Source organism: Sinocyclocheilus grahami, unplaced genomic scaffold (assembly GCF_001515645.1).
Source record: "Sinocyclocheilus grahami isolate Dianchi unplaced genomic scaffold, SAMN03320097.WGS_v1.1 scaffold1447.1, whole genome shotgun sequence".
Lineage (NCBI taxonomy): Eukaryota > Metazoa > Chordata > Actinopteri > Cypriniformes > Cyprinidae > Sinocyclocheilus > Sinocyclocheilus grahami.
In genome coordinates, this window is record NW_015506626.1 from 146,912 (window position 1) to 169,222 (window position 22,311).

Here is a 22,311-nt window from a genome sequence, read left to right on the forward strand (position 1 = left end):
TCATACCTTTGTCATTATACAAATTTATGTCCTCATTTGTCACAAAAACGCACACACACACACACAAACACACACACACACACACACACACACACACACACACACACACACACACACACTCGCTCACACACACACACACACACACGCACATCAAATTATGCATTGAATCGTATTGCTGTATATTTGTTTTTTAAATTTTTATAATTGAGACACAATCATGAATTGAATAATGAATTTAATGAACATGCAATTTTTGGTTGTTTTAGTGCATTTTAATAAAGAGATTTACTGGGGGGGGGGGGGGGGGGTTGTGGGGGGGGGGGGGGTGTTCTGAGAAATGCATGTAAGCAACCACAACATTCAATCAGAATCTCAGAACAAATCATTTGAGTTTTAGGTTTGTTTGATAATAGGGCCAAATGGGTACAGGCTATCAACTAAAGGTTACGTTTGTGCCTCTGGCCCCAAGAAAATGGGACAGGTTCCAGCAGCTCTGGTTTGGAAAATGGATGGATTTTACAATATGTTTATGATACTATTCATATAGAATTACCTGCTGTTGAAATATGCTATTGAAATGCAAGCTTGGCAAGTAGTTTTTGGGATTTCAGTGTTTCCCCATTCAGTTTACAGGAAGTGTACTTGCATGACTGGAAATGACTGCCAAGCGAGCTGACTCTGCTTGAAAGGAAAGTGTTTTTAATTAGGCTGTGGAGGGCAAAGGCTGTGAGAAATTAGCAAAAGTTTGGTGAAGGACCATCTATCTTCTGTCCTATTATTTCTTTCACAATCTCTTTGCTGAATGCTGGTGGTTGTGATGCTGTGTTACGTGTGAGGGCAAGTGTGTGTTACGAGCAGAAGTGAAGGTTTGTCAATATTCACTGTTTCTGCCGTCTGTGCGCTTTGTCTTCTCTGGTTCTCCGTGTGGAAGTGTGGGGGATGGTGCTTGGTTTAATGAGCTCCTCTGAGGTTCAGGCTGAGATGATCAAATGCTGCTCTTCACTACAGTCAGATAACAGATGCACAGCGCTTCATGCTAGCTGAGCTCAGCGCTAGCTCACTGGCTACCTTTACATGCACACCCATAATGACAGTATTGCTAAGAATCATGGACTGCATCTAGTTATGATGTTTATTGTTTATGTGGCATGCAGTTGTTTACATGCAGTTCTCATTTAATACTATGATTGATTAAGTGATAAAACCATAATGGGGAAGAAGCAGGCCAGCTTGACCCAGTTATCCCATAGGCAGGTGTTGGGAAAGGCTCTGTATGGTGTGGGAAGATACATGTTTGTGATACAACAATGATACATATCCTACAGTAATTCAGTCTACAAAGTCGCTATGCACCATGACTTTCATCCCCTAACCCTAGCATTCCTTTTAGAAGCATGTTTGTCTTAGTGGAAGCATTGATATATAGCTGATTTTGAAAATGTATTTCATGTTCATGTATTTATTTATTTGGTGAGTACAGGCATGTAATGCATAATGTGCAGTCAATTGGATATGATCTCAAAATAAACTAATTCAAGGTGATGCAAGACCTTATGACCCTGTATTTTATGATAATGATTGACTGATTGTACATGATCTTTACTCATGTGTATTTGATGCAAAGATCCTGTCATCTTCTAGACCCACACTTTAGCCAGAATAGAAGAAATGTGATTCAATTGTAACTGTACCAGAATTAAAATCGCAGTATTCCATATATCATATCCTGATTATGTTGGCTCTGATTATGAATGTAATTAAACACATGAGCTACAGTACTGCCTCAATCACATTATGAGGGGACATGTCAGTGTGGCCATTGATTAAGGACGTTTTTTTTAGCTGAGAGTATAACGTCACAGAATGATTACAGATTTCAGGAAACATCTTTACAGTGAATGCTCTTACAAATTGAGTCTAAGCAAGAAATACAGAGGTTTGAACCTTCAGGAGTCTGAGGCATTTCTGGGTCCTGAAGATGTTTTTACAGGCTTGTGCTATTTCAGTTAGCCTAATTTACTAATTTAAGTATTTGAATCTCGTATTCATATTAAAACACTGCATGCATCTGGTGATGAATGCATCTTGTCTGGTTATGCAATACTGGTGTAATAAGATTGGACAAAATTACCCAGACAGGGTTGGTAATTGATACTATCAATGTATTTATTTGCATGCTAACCTGTGTTTTACTGTCATACTGTAGTTGCATATTTGAGACAGTTATTCGTTGTGTGCGCTAGACTTCCCTTAAAATAATATTTACTGTACAGATGTTTCTAAATTCACACAAATGAGGGAATTGTCTTTGCTAGCACCCCTGAGTATAGCACAAGTCACCTCATAAACATTATATTGAACATATCCTGGAATGTTCCTGTAGAAAAGCTTTGTGGAATCTGACAAAACACACAAACAAGTGTACAAGAGTTACAAGAGAAGAAAATGAAGACATAAATAAAGCATAGAGTCAAAGAAAATAAGTGAGAAAGAGAAAGACAAAGCATGTGAATAAGAGAAAGAGAAGGAGGACTGGAATGGCCCTTGGCCCCTGCAGTGCCTCTCTGGGAGCTCACTATAGATGAATGGGAGCCTGGTGACCCTTCAACCAGAATGATCTGTGAACACATCATTACAGCTCACATCGGAAACCTGTGCACAACCCAGAATTCCCTAATCACTGGCTCATTACAGCCAGAATGAGCTTCCCTGCACAATGAGAGTGCGCCCATGCACACTGATCGAGCGCACATATGGGTCGCTCATGTGTTTATATTTTACCTCACAGCTCCCACAAAACTTGCAATATGATGCAGATGGCTGCTTCTGAATAGCAGTACAGAAATGACAATAAATCGGTTATTTATTTATTGTATGTGGAGAACAGTATACATTGGTAGTTGACTTGGAGCATTTCTCAGAAGTTAAGGAACGGTGAGGCTATACATGCTGTTCCAGCGGTTCTCGACTCTGCTCTGCACATTCTGTGTGTCGTCCTTATTTAACGCTCCTGATTCAGATCATCAGCTCATTAGGAATTGGAAGGAACTGGATGGATGTTCTGAGTGATGTTCCACAGTCTGACCTGTGTTGCAGTCTGGAATTAAACTGCTGGTTTCTTCTGGCCAGAGGAGAACTGTCCCCCGACTGAGCCAAGGTTTTTTCTCCATTCTGTCACCGTTGGAGTTTTGGCTCCTCTGGCTTGCTTAGTTGGGGACCCTTCATTTCTGGCAGTATTGTCGGCTTGATTGCACAGATGGTATTTGAAGAGAACTGAACTGAGCTGGATGATGACATCACTGGATCAATGATGAACTAAACCATACGAGCCGAAAAGAGTGCATGTCACACCTCTGTTCATCAATTTGCACTGGCTACCAATAGATGCTCGCATAAAATTCAGTGCATTGATAACCACCACTGACTCTGCATCTCTTTACCTAAATTCACTACTTCAGACTAATGTGCCTCTAGAAGCTTGCGTTCTGCAAGTGAATAGCGCATTATAGTTACAGTAATATTTAAAAAACATGACCCTCTAACACTAGCTCTATCTATTCTGTTTCTTCTCTATTATAGAGATATACTGTATATTATTACATATTACATATTGTTGCTCTTTTGTTGGTTATGATTGCTTCTGTTGTCCTTATTTGTAAGACGCTTTTGAAAAATACATCTGCTAAATGATTAAATGTAAGTATCAATGTAAATGAACGGACTTTAACTGAAATATTGACTGTTTACTATTGTCTTCTTTTATAAGCTGCCGTACAGCAGAATTGAATTTTGTTTGCATTTTTGACACACTATTTTTGGGTTTAATACTGTAAAGCTGCTTTGACACAATCTGCATTGTATAAAGTGCTAAATAAAGAAAGGTGACTTGACTTGAGACAGATTCATAAACTGAACTGAGTGTGTCAGATAAGAAAGTCAAGAGAAAATGTGCAGAGCAGTACTATTTTTCTTATTTTATTTATTTATTTTTTTACAATTTAATTTGCATGCAGTAGTAATTCAAATTGAAATACTTAAAACTACTTATGTATTCTGAAGTGTTATCAGTTCTGCTGTATTAGAATATGTATGCAACCTTACCAATGACGAGTAAGGCAAAAAGTAAGGGATAATGTGAAGGGACTGCAATGATTTATTGTTATTGCATTATCCTATTTATTACACGGATGTTTGCTACATAAGTAAACTAAGTTGAAATATAAACACAGACCAATCAGAATAGAAATCTATATTTAAATCCAGTTTTATCCATTTATTATGTTATAAGCTGTTGAGGAGAGCTCTGTGTGTGTGTGTGTGTGTTTGGTTCAAGAAGGGCCAAAAGGTTGTAATAGCTGTCAGAGAGAGACACAGGAAGAAAGAGAGTCAGAGAGAGAATCTTCTCACTATGGAAGGTAGCATAAAATTGGGATAATCGCCATCAATTGTGCCTCACAGTGGGCTGCCATTCCTGAAAGAGTGATTCATCCCAACAGAGAGCGGATTGAGTGAGAGGAGAATGGCGCTTTGCCCCCTGCGGGTCCATCCGCTGCTCTCCCACGGTGGGCATATGCATGACATCAGCGGGCTGAATGGGGCTGGCATCCTCTCCATGCCAGATTAAAGCCAAGTCTTTGCCCGGGGGAGTGAGAGGGGGCACTGCCACTTTTCTGGGGTAGGACAAAAGCCCTCAGATGGGTAGCCGGGAAACTTCACATGGTTCTGGCCAAGTAAGAGAGAGAGAGAGAGAGAGAGAGAGAGAGAGAATTCCCTTCACTGGCCTCCTTTGGCATGGCATTGAGTCACATCAGACACACACAAACACGCACACACACACACACACTCTACATTCCACCTGTGTCAGCTTCCAAACGATGCCTGGTGAGGAATTTAAACTCCATGGAGTCTGTCATCTTTCCAGAATAAGTGAAATCCTAACAGTGGAAGAAGTGATATTGTTAATGTAACCCCTCTCTCCCGGGTCCTCACCGCCACACCTCATTCTTGTTCCGAGTGGGTCTTTCTTTTCATCTTCATGATGCAAGCTACACTCTTAAAAATAAAGGTACGTCAAAAGGTTCTTCAAGCGATGCCATAGAAGAACCATTTTTGGTTACACAAACCATTCAGTCAAAGGTTATTTAAAGAACCATCTCTTTCTTACCTTTTTGTAATCTGAAGAACCTTCTTTCGCCTCAAAGAACCTTTTGTGAAACAGAAAGGTTCTTCAGATGTTAAAGGTTCTTTATGGAACCATTTAGACAAAAAGTTACCACCACCCCCCTAAGCCTCACTCTAATCTGGGTCACGGCACCAATGTAACCCCTCTCTCCTGGGTCCTCACCGCCACACCTCATTCTTGTTCTGAGTGGGTCTTTCTTCTTCATCTTCATGATGCAAGCTACACTCTTAAAAATAAAGATACGTCAAAAGGTTCTTCAAGCGATGCCATAGAAGAACCATTTTTGGTTACACAAACCATTCAGTCAAAGGTTCTTTAAAGAACCGTCTCTTTCTTACCTTTTTGTAATCTGAAGAACCTTCTTTCGCTTCAAAGAAGCTTTTGTGAAACATAAAGGTTCTTCAGATGTTGAAGGTTCTTTAAGGAACCATTTAGACGAAAAAGTTCTTCTATGGCATCGTGAAGCACCTTTATTTTTAAGAGTGTAGAACCGCTCATCTGTCAGACAGGGTCAGTATCCTGTGTCAGAATAATCTCACTCTTCAGAGGCTGGGATAGAATATGACAGTCAGGCAGTTTGATGGCACATTTATGGTATAGATGATCAACCAGTTGAATATATTACCTTTAAGTAAAATGATGCAGCTATATTTGTGCTAACTTTCAGTGAGCAAGACGATGTGAAGGTGTTCACTTCTGACAGTCTCTACTTTTGTTAATGAATGTTATTTTCATGTGTATTTTTGGTGACTTCTGTGACGCTGTTTGTTTGTAGTTTTATGCATGTGAGGGCGGCCCTAAAGGTGCATTCGCTAGAGTTTAGCTCACGTTCACTGTGACTAGACATGGCAGATCTGAGCCTGCTGCTGTTTTTACCTTTTGTCCAGCGGGTGGATGGGATGTTCACCACTGCACATTGTTAAAATGATATGGAGATTTGCCTGTTGTCTCACACTCTGTAAGTTTGGAGTATTTCTTATTTTGTACCACATAGTTACATGAAAGAATGCACATTAACACTGTGCATGCGGCAGTAATTACTGTCAGTGAAATGTCTGTTTCTGAAAGCTTGGGCTGAAGAACCAGGAAACAAAAGTTCCATAATTCCAGTGGCCAATTAAAACTTTAAAAGTCTTTTCACAGTGGTGAACTTTTGTCGAGTATTCGCGTAATAATGTATTTGACTGTAGTCTTGTATGCCTGAGCACCAGACTCTCACAAACACACACACACACACCATGCGTAACAAATGACCTGAACGATGCCTTCAGAGTAAACTTTGGCAGTTTTATATCATTATTGCCATGCTCTAAAATAATTCTAAGAATAATTTCAAATTAAAATAAATGGCTCTACACTTTTCAACAGCCCAAAAGTTTCACAGTGGATGATAAAGACTATCTCTCTTTATTATTGTTGAGTTGTTGTATGTCAGTCCCTCACACTCACACACACAGTACTCATTCTGAAACTCTGCCAGCTCGCCTTCTGTTCTCGTCCGTTTACAGAACACACCGTCCTCCTGGCAATTTTCGAAAAGACAGCAAAACTGGCGAAAAAACACATAACCTCAAGTGCAATACATTAGCATATTCAGATCTGATTGGCATAATTGCCATTATTCATAGATGGTAGATTATTATACATAGAGATTTTTTATATTTCATTTGCATGATGAGTTTTACATACGCAAATCACTATTTATGTATGGTAACAGATACACATAATTCCGCTGTTATTCCATGGATTGATTTTACTATGTAAATTCATTGACAGAACACAATTTTAATATTGACATCTTTATTGCACCTGCATTTCTTAGCAGCATGCTTTAAAATAGTGTGCTTGCAATGACAGTGTTAACTAGATTTCTGAATCTAAATATATCTAAGTAAATGTACATTGGCCATATTATATCTTCTGCGAATTATAATGAGCAGCCATGTTTCTTTACGTTGCAGCACAGTCAGGGAGTGAGACTTCTCTCATTCACAATGCATAAATTCTTCCACTTCTCTCAAAAGACATGAAAGTAAGTGGCCGATAAAACTGGGAGAAGAATTAAAGTGAAACACATTGTCAAAGAGAAAGTAAAACACGTCAAATTATGTTAAAAGGCTATTCTCTCAATGGTTACAACTGTGTATTTTGACAAACTATAATTGTAATTTGCTACTATGTCTGAAACAAACACACACACACACACCATGCGTAACAAATGACCTGAACGATGCCTTCAGAGTAAACTTTGGCAGTTTTATATCATTATTGCCATGCTCTAAAATAATTCTAAGAATAATTTCAAATGAAAATAAATGGCTCTACACTTTTCAACAGCCCAAAAGTTTCACAGTGGATGATAAAGACTATCTCTCTTTATTATTGTTGAGTTGTTGTATGTCAGTCCCTCACACTCACACACACAGTACTCATTCTGAAACTCTGCCAGCTCGCCTTCTGTTCTCGTCCGTTTACAGAACACACCGTCCTCCTGGCAATTTTCGAAGACAGCAAAACTGGCGAAAAAACACATAACCTCAAGTGCAATACATTAGCATAATCAGATCTGATTGGCATAATTGCCATTATTCATAGATGGTAGATTATTATACATAGAGATTTTTAATATTTCATTTGCATGATGAGTTTTACATACGCAAATCACTATTTATATATGGTAACAGATACACATAATTCCGCTGTTATTCCATGGATTGATTTTACTATGTAAATTCATTGACAGAACACAATTTTAATATTGACATCTTTATTGCACCTGCATTTCTTAGCAGCATGCTTTAAAATAGTGTGCTGCAATGACAGTGTTAACTAGATTTCTGAATCTAAATATATCTAAGTAAATGTACATTGGCCATATTATATCTTCTGCGAATTATAATGAGCAGCCATGTTTCTTTATGTTGCAGCACAGTCAGGGAGTGAGACTTCTCTCATTCACAATGCATAAATTCTTCCACTTCTCTCAAAAGACATGAAAGTAAGTGGCCGATAAAACTGGGAGAAGAATTAAAGTGAAACACATTGTCAAAGAGAAAGTAAAACACGTCAAATTATGTTAAAAGGCTATTCTCTCAATGGTTACAACTGTGTATTTTGACAAACTATAATTGTAATTTGCTACTATGTCTGAAACATAAACATTATGTAGTTATGTGAGAGTGACATTCTTGGAATTTGTGCCCTGCATTTTTCCTATTAAAAACACAGAGCATGTCCATCTGTGGCTGAGCACCAGTCGTAGCGTTAAAGCTGGCTTGAGTTTAGCAATCTGGCGAATGTGATCGTACTGCGGGCCGGTCAGAGGGCAGTAGATTTCAGACCCCTGGCTTACCGTCTGTCCGAAAGCACGAGACAAATCCTTCACAATGGACACTCGTTTCTTAAAATTCTTTAAAAAAATCATGTTTTGTGGCTCACACCTTGGGCTAACTGCATCACCTCCTGCAATGCTTTGCCATGCATGAAGCAGCTCACATTCCTGGCACTGATGCAGTGAGGATAATGCATTAGTAGTAATAGTGCCTTGGTAGAACTGAATATGCAATGTAGTGATGTAGGCATCACCATCACCATCTCTGTGTGCTAAACATGAATCAGTTGTGTCAACTCTTAATAATGACCATATCTTTTGACATGTTTGTGTGCAGCAAAGCACTCATTTAGTATATGAGAGTTTGAGACACTTAATCGCACTCACGCAGTTCATCCACAATCAAATGTCTAATATGCATAAATCAATGGCTTATGAGCATCTGGGCCTGTGTAGGTGCAGACCGGATGGAGGAACTGGACCGTGGAGCAGTGGAAGACCTTGCGTAGGGTCTGTGGAGTCCGGTTTTCTTCTTACATGGATCTTGTGGATGCTTGAGTTTGTGTCCACTGTTAACTTGGGCATGTGATGGCACCAGGATACACTGTGGGAACATGACAAGCTGGTCGAGGGCCTGGGAGGTTCTGGGAATTGATTTGATGTTCCTGTGGCTCAGTGGTAGAGCATTGCGTTAGCAGTGCAAAAAGTTGTGGGTTCGATTCCCAAGGAACACACGTACTGGTAAAAAATGTATAGCCTGAATGCACTGTAAGTCGCTTTGGATAAAAGTGTCTGCTAAATGCATGAATTATTGTTATTATTATATTTCTCTGCCTGTTTGTTTTTTACATTGTTGAAAAGTGGTTTGAGGTTTACTCCTCAAGCCAGAGCAGAAGAGAAATGCAGGGAATAAATAGAAGGAGTTTGTGTATGTGTGTAAGTGCACTGGTTTAAAGTTGTTGAGTTGTTAAAGGGATCGTTCACCAAAAAAGGATCTGATTGTATTCGTCTGAAAGAAAAAAGTCATACACAGCTAGGATGGCTTTCATTTTTGGGTGAACTATACCTTTAAGTCAGAGGTGCCCAAACTCGGTCCTTGAGGGCCGGTGTCCTGCAGAGTTTAGCTCCAACTTGCCTCAACACACCTGCCTTCAAGTTTCTAGTATGCCTAGTAAGAGCTTGATTAGCTGGTTCAGGTGTGTTTAATTGGGGTTGGAGCTAAACTCTTCAGGACACCGGCCACCCAGGACCGAGTTTGGGCACCCCTGCTTTAAGTGTTGTCAGCAGGGACACCTGCTTCTAGAACGCTGCGATGGTCTCAGACGTTTGGGTGGAGGTTGGCAGCTCATTCCTCCAGAGAGGAACAGACAGAGGGTTTTGACTGGGAGCCAGTGGAGTGAGATCAGCAGGCCTGTGACGTGGATCTGACTTTGCTTGTCTTCACAAGCTTGAGCAGGCAGAGACACAAGCTGAGATGGTTGGATCACCAGGTTGAAACGACACATGTGTAAGCTGTGTATCATGTGCATAGCAGCGGCAGGAGAAGCCTTGTTTCATTATTATTGTGCTCAAATAAAGAAAAAAATGCAGTGATTTCGACTCACCTGGGCTACTATGCATGAAAGAAAATGTAAGATAAAGCTGGGAAGAATAACATGTAAAAAAATTCTTGTACTGTCTAACACATGAACGTCGCTAGTGTTATATGCTCAAGCAATTTGTGAGCTCTTTCTCCTCAGCTTCACAAAGCAAAAGAGTGTATCAGAGTGAGGATGGTCCTCGTGTGCCTAATGGACAGCCGTCCTGCTGCTCCTCGGAGGACTGGCGTGTAGAATTAGTCTCGAAGAATAAAGCCACACAGGTCTAATGGAAGTATCATTACTTGCCATGCTTATATGTGTAATAAATGTAAGACATTCTTTACATTGTGTTAAATAAGCATTTCAGTTTTGATGTTTTATTATATACAGTATATATTGACCCTGTAATAAAAAAGGGCCTTGAACACTAAACTTGGTAAAAGTGGTGTTGATGTGATATTTGGATGACAAATTTTCACTTAGACATAAAAAATAACAAAACTTTGTGATCTCCATCTGTGTTCCTTGACGCTGATGAGGAGATCTTCCCATAGGGAGACCAGGATTGTCTCATTAAGATGAGCACATGTGCCCATGCTGCCAACTCCTTTAAATACACATCCAATTAAAAATGTGTGATTACATAAGATCGCACATGATCAGCCAACATGAACACCAGAGTGTCGTGTCTGTAAGAAGAAGCCGTGCTAATGCATTTGCAAGGTCTACATGTTCATTTGTCATGTCTGTATCATTTTTGGTACCTGTGCAATTATGAGTTTGTTTGTTTATTTATTTCAAGATGTATTTGCTTAGATGTCAATATGTGGATTAAAGAGGTTTTTACGAGATATGTAGAGCTCGTTGGAAACTTGCTGATGTCTGACAAAATCTCTGCATGATCATGGACAAAACTCGCTTGATTTTTGATTTGAGGACCTTTTGAGCCCTGATTTTACTGCTAACAAAGTAAAAAAAAGCCCTACAATTTGAAATGACAAAGTGGAGCTGCCATATTTAGGGCTGGTTGTTGATTATCTTTTGACGTTGTCTTCTTACCTGTATCTTGTTACTAAAAAGTATCTTTTGATGTTGTACATTGCTTGACTTGCTTTTTCTGATAACACTAAATCAACACTCATAAGAAGCTTTGTCGTATTCTCCTTATGAGCGAACTCACAGTGCCATTGTTTGAGTTTTTTTATGTCTTCAGTGCACAGTTTTTCTCAGTCTGTTGTTCTATGACACAAAGTGTTTTTTGTGTGCCATCTATGGCTTTTAGAAAGTCTCTTTGTATGCGATTTATCATCTGTGATGATTTGTGAGGATTGAAGCCCCGGTTCGCTCCTTCATCAGTGTGGATGTCCTCGCAGGCATTGATTCCCCTGTCTGTCCGCTTGGCAGTCGTCAGAGAATGTGTCAGACCGGGTGATTTAAACCATGTAAATCATGGTTACATAATTCCGTTCAAGTGAACCCTGGTGATATTCAAAAGGGTAACTCATACAACGATATCTGTTCAGGAAACCCATTTTCCAGGATGGGAAATCCATTCTCTTCTGGAAAGGACAGCAGAGGAGGTTCCCCTCATCAGAGAGAGTGCAGTTTTTATATGTTCTTGTGCCCAAAAACGATGACAGTATGCGTCCTATTGTGGATCTAAGAAATGCATGGAACCTGCGGATGCCTGGAACAATTGGCTGCTGTTAGCACATGCTGAGAGCTACACAACATCGAAACACTGTCACACTGATCACATGTTCATGCCATGAAACGACTGACTTATTTATTCTTCTGGCTGTTTCTCTCTGCAGTTCTGGAATCATGCCGAAGCACGTGGAGGTTAGGGTGCACGAAAGCCACCTGGAGCCCATCGAGGCGAGGCCAAGCTCCAAATTGGGAACAATATGTCAGAAGATGTGCAAGAACCTGCTGCTCACGCTGACTGTGATGGGTGAGTGCTCTTCAACAATCCACAGTGAGGAAAGGGAACAGCAGAAAGAGAAAAGAAGACAGCACACATAGCATGTTCTGATTGTATCTGGACAGTAAAGGCTCAGAAGAGAGCAGGTGACAGTACATTTTAGTATAGTTCTGAAGCACTGCTGGATACAGAGCGAAAACAGAGGAAGTTACTTTTATATTGCATTGCTGAAGTAATTGAATAGGTGAATATATTCCTCTGGAGTCTTTGGAAGGTGTGGATGGCAGATAGTATTTCCGTGAAGAGATCCTGAGTGGGCGAGTGTGAGGCATTTGTGTGATTATGTGTGTTTCAGGATATAAAAAAAACAAGCTTCTTTTTAGGATTATTAAGGCAGAAAGTGCAGTGCCTCAGCAGGGGTGCGTTAGTTCTGTAGAGACTGTTAGGTACAGTAGGTGGTGGCAGAAGAGTGACTTCACTCGACACAATATCTGAAAACGTCCCGTATGACTGTCTGGACCTGCATTCCCAGACTCTTAACTGGGTGGTATGATTTATTTGTTTGGAATAGCATATGGCCACATATTTATCTATACCTTTAAAGTATGCTCAGGAATATTTTCCAACAGAAGGAACACTCTTTTCCCCATCATAGGTGTGATTTTGGGAGCTGTTTCTGGGATGCTGCTGCGTGTGGCTTCTCCGATCGATGACAACATTGTCATGGTAATTGCCTTCCCTGGAGATATTCTAATGAGGATGCTAAAAATGCTCATCCTTCCCTTAATCATCTCCAGCTTAATCACAGGTAACACAAACTTCATCTTTTAATAAGCTGTCAACAATAAGACTGAAAATGTTAAATACATTGGTGAAACCACAAACAACTAATTCTGCTGATAATTCCTGTCTGGGTGTGTTATATTATACTAACAAACAGAGGGGGAACAGTGAGAGAGAAAGAGAGGTCATCCTTAAACCTTAGGCCTTTTCAAAACATGCTCATCTCTTTCATTTAATTAAGCCAAGATCTACTGATGTAGAATGACGTGAGAAGAACTGTGCTCCATCTTTTTAAGATTATCTTCTCACAGATTCTGTTTGCTGTTGCTTCTGCTTTATAGTTCTTTATTGTATTTAAGGTTTTCTTGAATGTGGTTATCAAAAACTGTTCTTTAGTTTCTGTGCATTCTGTGTAATACTTAGAGAAGTAATTAGTGATTAGATTTTGTGTGAAGAAAGGCCATTGCTTGTGCCCTATATTGGACTTGTGTTCGTTTGATCATGTCACCAAGAAGCGTTGTTTCTAAATGAAAACACAGAATTAAGCAGCCGAAGTCTGCAGAAATAAATAGAGGTAGAGATAGAAATAGAGGGGAAGTTAAAAGTCTGAAGTAGGATGCTATTAAAAGTTTGAGGGGGGGGGCGGGGCTGTGGAAAATGTTAATTTTCATATGGTTAGAATATTATATATAATATGCAATTACAGATGTCTGCTGTATTACATAGTAAAACATCCTGTTTAAGTTAGTTGAGTGATGTTAGTAGTGCCAGTAGTTGTCTAGAGTAGTCTAGACTTCGATAATAACTGCACTAACAATTAAAAAAAGTATCTGCTTATAAACGGAAGGACACACTTTATTTAAGAACTACGACTTCTTCATCACCAACCTCCAAATTTGCTGACTATTAGGCCTAATAGTTAGTAATGTTGTTAAGTTTAGGTATCGGGTCGGATTAAGGGATCTAAAATATGAACATGCAGAATAAGACATTCATATGTGCTTTATAAGTACTAATAAACATCCGATATGCTAGTAATATGCATGCTAATAAGCTTAAACTAGTTAATAGTGAGAATTGGTCCCTAAAGTGTACACGTATTTCAATGATTACATGTATTGTGGACATATTCAGGATATAGTTGACATCTGTATAATAAATGAAGTAAAGTGAAGTGTGGCCAAGTATGGTGACCCATACACGGAATTTATACTCCACATTTAACCCATCCAAGTGCACACACACAGTCGTGAACACACACACACACAAACGGATCAATGGGCAGCCAATGCTGCGGCATCCAGGGAGCAGTTGGGGGTTCAGTGACTTCCTCAAAGCTCTCACCTCAGTCGTGAGTTATTGAGGGTGGAAGAGAGCGCTTGTTATTCACTCCCCCCACCAACAATTCCTGCTGGAGTGGAGACTCAAACTTGCAACCTTCAGGTTACAAGTCTAGCTCTAAATGTTTTACTAAGCCCGATAGCCATTTAGGAAATAAAAATTGGGAGAACAAATGAATACAATTAAAAGGTGGGAATTAAATAGATATCCAGCAGACAATACACATATCTCTGTGATGCTGACTGTGATTTAAAACAATACTATTTGATGTTCACACAAAAGACATATAGAAGAACTTTTTTTTTTGTCTTGTGTGTCATATCTTTATATACGGCCCATATATATTTTGACACACAATTTTTATGCACAATTTGTATTATTTTAGTTGCTGACCAAAACATATTCAAGTTACAGTCATATAATGAATATAGTCTTAAATTGTACACTCTGAGCTTTAATTTGAGGGTATTCTCATCAAAATTGTAGGAAAGGTTGAGAAATTACAGCTCTTTAATATGTACTTATTTACTTACTTTTTCAAGGGACCATAAGTAATTGGACAGTTGACTCAAAAGCCATTTCATGGACAGATGTGGGCTATTCTTTCGTTATTTCTACATCAATTAAACAGGTAAAAGGTCTGGAGCTGATTCTAAGTGTTTCATCTGCATTTGGAAGCTGTTGCTGTGAACCACATCATGCGGTCAAAGATTTCTCCATACAAGTGAAACAGACGATTGTAATCCATCAGAGAGATAGCAGGAACATTAGGAGCGGCCAGATCAACAGTTTGGTACATTCTGAGAAAAAGAGACCGCACTGGTGAGCTCAGAAACATAATAAGAGCTGGACGTCCACGGAGGACAACAGTGCTGGATGATCAGAGAAACCTCTCCATGGTAAAGAAGAACCCTTTCACAACATCCAGCCAAGAGAAGAACACTTTCCAGGAGGAAGACATGTCTACAATCAAGAGAAGACTTCACCAGAGCAAACAAGGCCAGATTAGATTTTGCCAAAAACATCTAAAAAAGCCAGAGCACTCCTGGAAAAGCATTCTTTGGACAGCTGAAATTAAGATCAAGCTGTACCAGAACGACGGGAAGAAAAGAGTCTGGAGAAGGCTTGGAGCAGCTCATGAACAAAGCACACACATCATCTGTGAAGCATGGAGCAGTGTGATGCATGAGCGTGCATGTCTTCAGTGGCTCTGGGTTACTGGTGTTACTGGTGATGATGAGACAGAAGACAGAAGCAGACGGATGAACTCTGAAGTGTGTAGAGATATACTCTCTGCCTAGATTCAGTCAAACGCAGCAAAGCTGATTGAGAGGCGCTTTATAGAACAAATGAACAATGACCCAAAACATACAGCAAAAGGAACCCAGGAGTTTTTGAAGGTGAAAGAGTGGAATATTCTGCAGTCAATCTCTTGATCTCAACCAGATTGAGCTGCATTTCACTCGCTGAAGACAAAACTAAAGCAGAGAGAGCCACAAACACACTGAAGTCAGCTGTAGTAAAGACCTGGCAAAGCATCACAAAGAAGAAACCCAGTCTCTGCTGATGTCCATGAGTTACAGACTTAAGACAGTCATTGCCTGCAAAGGATTCCCCACACAATATTAAAAATGAAGATTTTATTTCTGATTATATTTATTTGTCCCTGAAAATGCAGTTGTAATGGTTGTAATTCCTAAGCATTTTATGTTATATTTTTGTTCAACCCCTTGAATTAAAGCTTAAAGTCTGCACTTAAATTTAATCTTGATTGTTTTATTTTAAATTCTGTTCTGGTGGCTTACAGAGCCGAAATTATGAAAATTGTGTCAGTGTCCAAATATATATGTATATGGACCTACAGTAACTGTATATCTATCTATCTGACTGAGCTAGAGTGGAAAGAAAACTGTATATTAAAATACATAAAGGCACTGGAAAAAAAATGTTTGAGTTGTGAATATGAAAATAATATGCCACGTCTCCCTAACTAAGGTCTCGCTGGTCTGGATGCAAAGTCAAGTGGTCGTCTGGGTACCAGAGCCATGATTTATTACATGACCACTACTATCATTGCTGCTGTGCTGGGGGTCATCCTGGTGCTCCTCATCCACCCCGGAAACCCAAAACTCAAGGAGAATCTAGGAGAAGGAGCCGTGAATGATGAGGTTTCCAGTCTTGATGCCTTTTTTGACCTTATCAGAAACCTCTTCCCTGAGAACCTGGTTCAGGCTTGCTTCCAGCAGGTAAGAGTTCCACAGGGAACGTTCAGACTCGCTTTATATCAGGAGATTTGAACTACAAATTTGATACAGTATGCATATTGTGTAATACATACTAATTTCTGTTGTTCTTAATATGAACACATTTTTGCTGTTACATGATAGCTGTGCTTTTGGTTCGCATGATAGTGTATGGTCATTAAAGGAATAGTTCACCCAAAATGTGGATTTGCTAAAAATGTGCTCACCCTCGGGCCATTAAAGATGTAGATGAGTTTGTTTCTTCATCAGAACAGATTTGGAGAAATGTAGTATTACTGAATCAGGAGCAGAAACATCACCAAACACACTATACCAAAAAAGAAAAACACCTCTAAATGTGACATTATAATGGGTTTATGTGGATATATATGTTTTAAATCACTCACATTAAAAGTTGTGGTAATATTTTTAATGTAAAATCAATCAATCAATCAATTTAGGCCTAGCTTACAATTATACTGTTATGTTGAATAGCTATAGTATGTAATTGCTCATTTTATCCCATATGAAATATTCAAAATATTATCTTCATGTTGTTTCCACATTCTCTTGGTGATTCAGTGTGAAATTGTATGTATGATACGGAAATAATTACATAATTCTGTGCAATCAACAATCCCAGTACTTTAGTTGTATTTACATTTGAAGTACCTGCATGTAATTATAGATGTATTAAATGTTTAATTTAATAACGTGCATTGCAGCTAAAGACATCTGATATAAAGTGGGAGTGGAAGAATAAATTGGTGTAATTGATTGAGGTGATGTTGAAATGCACAGATTCAGACCGTCGTGAAGAAGGTAGAAGTTCAGCCTGATTTCGATGACACCAACAGCACTGACTATCTGTCCAATGCCACCAAACCACCCCCTATTTTCATAGACAAGAAATCTCTCCAGTTCAAGAGCGGCATGAACGTGCTGGGTAGGGCGACCATACTCACAGATATCTATAGATAATTCCTTCACTTTTCGTTGAAATATTGAATGATATCTGTCTTTCGTTACGTTCCAGGTATAATTGGATTCTTCATTGCCTTTGGTATTTGCATGGGCAAGATGGGAGAGAAAGCTAGGCTCATGATTGACTTCTTTAACATACTCAATGAGATTGTGATGAAGCTGGTTATCATGATCATGTGGTCAGTTGTGCTTTTTATGTCCTCTAGCTGATTACGAAGTCCAGTAATGATACGTTTTATACCGATGGACTCACATTATGGACTGACTCTGTAGGTACTCTCCCTTTGGCATCGCCTGCTTGATCTGTGGAAAGATCATCTCTATCAAAGATCTGGAGGTGGTAGGCAGGCAGCTGGGGATGTACATGGTGACGGTTATTATTGGTCTGATCATCCATGGTGCCATATTCCTGCCATGCATCTACTTTGCAATTGTTCGGAAAAACCCCTTCTCGTTCTTCATGGGCATCTTCCAGGCCTGGATCACGGCTCTGGGCACAGCCTCTAGGTATGAAATTACACTACATGTTCTTTGCATGAATGATATATTCATTCTATGTAGCCATACATTTGAAAATTTTATTAAAATGTAATATTACATGGCCTGAAGGATTTTTTTTATTTGTCTAACGCATCACACAATACACATTCAAAGCAACTTTACAGAAATTGTTGATGTTAATGTTTGGAATACTAACTGTCTACATTTAGCAGTTTAGTGCTTGGCAATAGGATAGTTTACATATGTGTCAATATAAGCAATGAAGTAAGTGCTATATAGTTTATATTTAGGTATCTTAAGGTAGCATAAAACTAATTCGCACAACTCCAGCCCAAATCAAATATAGCGATACATCGGTATCATCACATCTCATTGGTTCTTGTGTCATGACATCATGACCTATAAGAAACAGTCTGGTTTGGTGTTACTGACCTGTCACCATATTTGATTTATACTGAATAAGGAGTGTTCATCACATGAAGAGGTTGCTTCAGAAGATTTGGATTTATTTTATGTCACTTTCATTTCCTTTATGGAACCTAAAACTTTTAAATCCCTTTGACTTTCATTGTATGGACAAAAACAGCTGATTTTAATTATCTTTTTTTTTTTCTTCAGAAAAACAATTATACTGGTAATTGTGTTGGCAAATAGCATCTAGCGCTATTTATCATTGCGTGTGTGCGCGTGCTTGAACATATGGTTAATGAGCACACAAATGCTAAAGGGGTCATGAATTGCCTTTGTTTTTTTTATTTAGTACTGTACTCTGAGGTCCACTTATAATGTTACCAAGATTTTTACATCGGAAACATCATCATTTAGAAGTAATAAGCTATTTTCTGTGCTGTTTTGACCCCCTTCATCAGAACCCTGTTTGAATAGCCGTGCAGGGTTGTACACTCAGAAGTAAACACCCACTGCTGTGATTGGCTAACAGTTGTGCGCGAATCTGTGGGCGGGGCTTGACAGGCAGTGATGTAGAAGCAGGCGTTGATCTTCTTCTTCAGTTTTACATCATAGAGTTGAAGATTCCACAAACTGTTGTTTAGGCAGACTGCTTTCAATATAAGCTGTTTTAAATTAACGAGAACGTTTTGAGTTCTGAAATGTACAGGATGTTTTTATATTACAATGACCTCTTATATGTCAAAAGATCAAGGGAATTTTGGTTTCTCAGTTCATGACCCCTTTAAAGTTTATAAATTACTATTATGAATAAGTATATTTACAAAAAACTATTGGCTCTCAGGCTAGCTCCAAAAATTCACAAATTGCTAATTATTGCAACATAACCGCAAGCATAATTTATTATCCGAGTAAGAATTGTTTTCCTCTTCTTCTTCTTCTAGCGCTGGCACTCTGCCCGTAACGTTCCGGTGTCTTGAGGAAAACCTTGGTATTGACAAGAGAGTTACACGTTTTGTGCTTCCTGTTGGAGCAACAATTAACATGGATGGAACGGCCCTCTATGAGGCTGTGGCTGCCATTTTTATTGCCCAGATGAATGGAATTTATTTAGATCCAGGTCAAATCATCACTGTCAGGTAAGACAGAAGGGGCTACTTTTCAAAAATATATAATATGAACTAACATCCACCTAATTAATTAATGTCCTGTGCACCAACTAAATGTTACAGATAGGTGGAGCTGAGCATAAATCATATATTAAGCATATTTTCCTGTTTTGTTGTAGGTAATTATAATCAACTATATTAGTTCCCATCCGCAGCAGTGGCATAGCACCAGTTATTGCTTCTTCTTTTTTAATAAAGCAATAAATAAGTTAATAAAATCTAGCCCACTATCAAAACAATACACATTTTGACTGCTGACACATGGAGGCCATTTGCATTAAATTGAGGAAAATGAATGATTACCTGGCAAAGCGGTAATCTGGGAGCAGGACATAAGGCACAGGATAGCATCAAATTCATTAATGGAGAATGGAGTTTGCACCCTCAGACTGTGAATCTGATTTGGTCAAATGTTTGACAGGGCAGAGGTGGATGTGTTTGCTTCCTGTTGCCCCCTTTGGTTTGTCTCCATAATCACCTTTGTGGATAGATGCTCTTGCACAGCAGTCTGTATGTTTTCCTGCTGATACGCATGCTTCCGACAGTGATGATTGGAGTGTGCAGAGCATCTTCTGTTGCTGGTTCCATTTTTGGCTGATCCATATATTTTTCTTGGGTCTTAAGGAGCCTCTTTGGGAGATTCGGATCAGAGCAGATCAACTTTCTCGTGTTTTGGGCAGCATGTGGCACTCCTGTCTGGAGATTTTCTATAATGTATATTTTGAATGCAACAATGCAAAATACAGTTCGATGGTCTGTTTCAGTTTCGGTTTCATTTTACTACTGTTCTTCCAAAATGGATGTACCAAATATCTTGTATTTCAAAAAGGCAAGACTCTTATACTACATTTTAAGGTGTACTGGAGAAATGAGGCCTAGGTGTTCAGTAACTTTTTTAGGCAAAATTCAGAACATCTTTGTCCTTTTTAAGCAGTAGGCTGTTCTTTTCACTTTAAGTTGTTCTGGACTAGGGATGTAACGATTACCGGTTTGATGATAAATCATGATAAAATTCCCCATGGTTAGTATAACCGTTTCATATTTTAATTATCATTAAAACCGTATTAGATTACCGCGGTTTGAACAACTTGCAATAAATAAATACTGTCCAGCATAAAGCACATTTTTCAGTAACAGTCTCACGTGCGCACAGCATGCAGAGGAGTTTCGTTTTGAGTGAAAACAGGGCGGAAAAGCTGGGAGGTTTTAAAGAGTGCAAAGGGAATTATAGAAATGAATATATGAATTAATTAATTATATGAATGCACCTCTGAAGGTTCTGACTGTCTTCAGAAATGATTCAATGGCATTTTGTTTTCATCTTCGCTCCATGTAATACCTAAAGAAATGTTCTTAATCGCAATGCTGCTTTGTTTACGGGAAATAGCTCTAATTCAGCTTTTCCATAAGCGCCACCTGCTGTCAGCGAGTGGATTTTCAGAGACTTATATTTACATTCAGCCTGTGTGCAGTTTCTGTCTGGTCAAAAACGGACCGAATTTCCATGCCCTGCTGTAAATTTTGAACGGTTGATGAAAAACAAACTTTGATGAATTTAAACAATTCAGATAAGCTATCTAGAATTATTTATGGAGCAAATAAAATACATATAATCATGTATTAATCAATTATCATTTTGACATATCTTTTCTTTATTTAAAGGCTGAAATATGAGGTTTACCTTTTTATTAAACTTTTTCAAAGCTTTATTTGAACATTTACATTAGATATTTCAACACGCTCTTAAACTGTTGTCAGTCAAGTTGTCATTTAAAATCCGAACATCATTGGTAATGTTATTGTTTTAGTGATTATGCAAACAAAAAAGTCATTTTATTTGTTGTTTGTTGATTTTTAAATATAAAACTTGGTGAAGTGATTTATGTGTTGATACTTTTTGTACATCTCCAGCACATTTTAACAATACCGTGATAATACTGATAACCGTGATAATTTTGGTCACTATAATCGTCATAAGAAATGTTCATACCATTACATCCCTATTCTGGACACGGTTTTCTAGTAAATGCTTTATCTGTAAAGATGAATGAAACTAAAGTGCTTACATTCCCATCATTTAGTCTTACAGCAACACTTGCCAGTGTTGGGGCAGCAAGTATTCCCAGTGCTGGACTGGTCACCATGTTACTCATTCTGACAGCCGTTGGACTTCCTACTCAAGATATCAGTCTGCTGGTGGCTGTTGACTGGCTTCTGTGAGTATTCTGATTCTAGACCTATTTGATCCAGATTGGGACTTTTAAATGTTAAATGAAAGCATTCCCTGAATACTGTCATATTTTAGATGATCCTACTATGAGGATGATCCTAAGGTGAGGAAATGTATGTGATTGCTGAACAGAGCCTTTCATCTGTTTTTCTACTCAGGGATCGTTTCCGTACCTCAGTTAATGTGGTTGGAGACTCATATGGGGCTGGCATCGTCTACCATCTGTCCAAGGCAGAGCTGGATGCTCTGGATGCCCAACATGGGAAGTCTGATGATATAGAGATGATGACCAAGACCCAGTCCTACTATGATGACCTCAAAAACCATCATGAAAACAACTCCAACCAGTGCGTCTATGCTGCTCAAAATTCTGTCTTATTAGATGATTGCAAGGTACAAGTCACGCTAATGACATAGAGACAGCTACATAACACATCCCTGCATGTCTCTTTTCTGATATCTTTTGCATGCTACAGTATAGGGGGGCTATCTGAATGTGAAAGTATGCATCCTTCAGGTCCAGAGAAAAGAACCAATCCCCTCAGTGAATCAGTGAATGGATCTGTTTCAGTGTAGTCATCCTGAACGACCTTTTCTTGAGGGTGTGCTTCAGGTGTCGGGAGCTCTTTTTTGGG

At 38.9% G+C, this 22,311-nt stretch overlaps 1 protein-coding gene across 3 annotated transcripts in view; it reads left to right on the plus strand.

Annotated features, from left to right (window-relative positions):
• LOC107570361 (excitatory amino acid transporter 2-like) overlaps window positions 1-22,311 on the plus strand; it is a 43,005-nt gene that overhangs the window by 5,604 nt on the left and 15,090 nt on the right. For 2 of the 3 annotated variants that reach the window (XM_016256591.1, XM_016256592.1), the window contains exons 2-8: window positions 11,908-12,047; window positions 12,673-12,825; window positions 16,137-16,387; window positions 17,186-17,330; window positions 17,421-17,547; window positions 17,642-17,875; window positions 19,222-19,416. In XM_016256591.1, the coding sequence (XP_016112077.1) occupies window positions 11,918-12,047; window positions 12,673-12,825; window positions 16,137-16,387; window positions 17,186-17,330; window positions 17,421-17,547; window positions 17,642-17,875; window positions 19,222-19,416 (1,235 nt within the window). In that variant the 5' untranslated portion in view covers window positions 11,908-11,917. Of the gene's footprint in view, window positions 1-11,907; window positions 12,048-12,672; window positions 12,826-16,136; window positions 16,388-17,185; window positions 17,331-17,420; window positions 17,548-17,641; window positions 17,876-19,221; window positions 19,417-21,527; window positions 21,663-21,834; window positions 22,070-22,311 lie in introns of all 3 variants that reach the window. The other variant, XM_016256593.1, reaches the window with a different exon arrangement.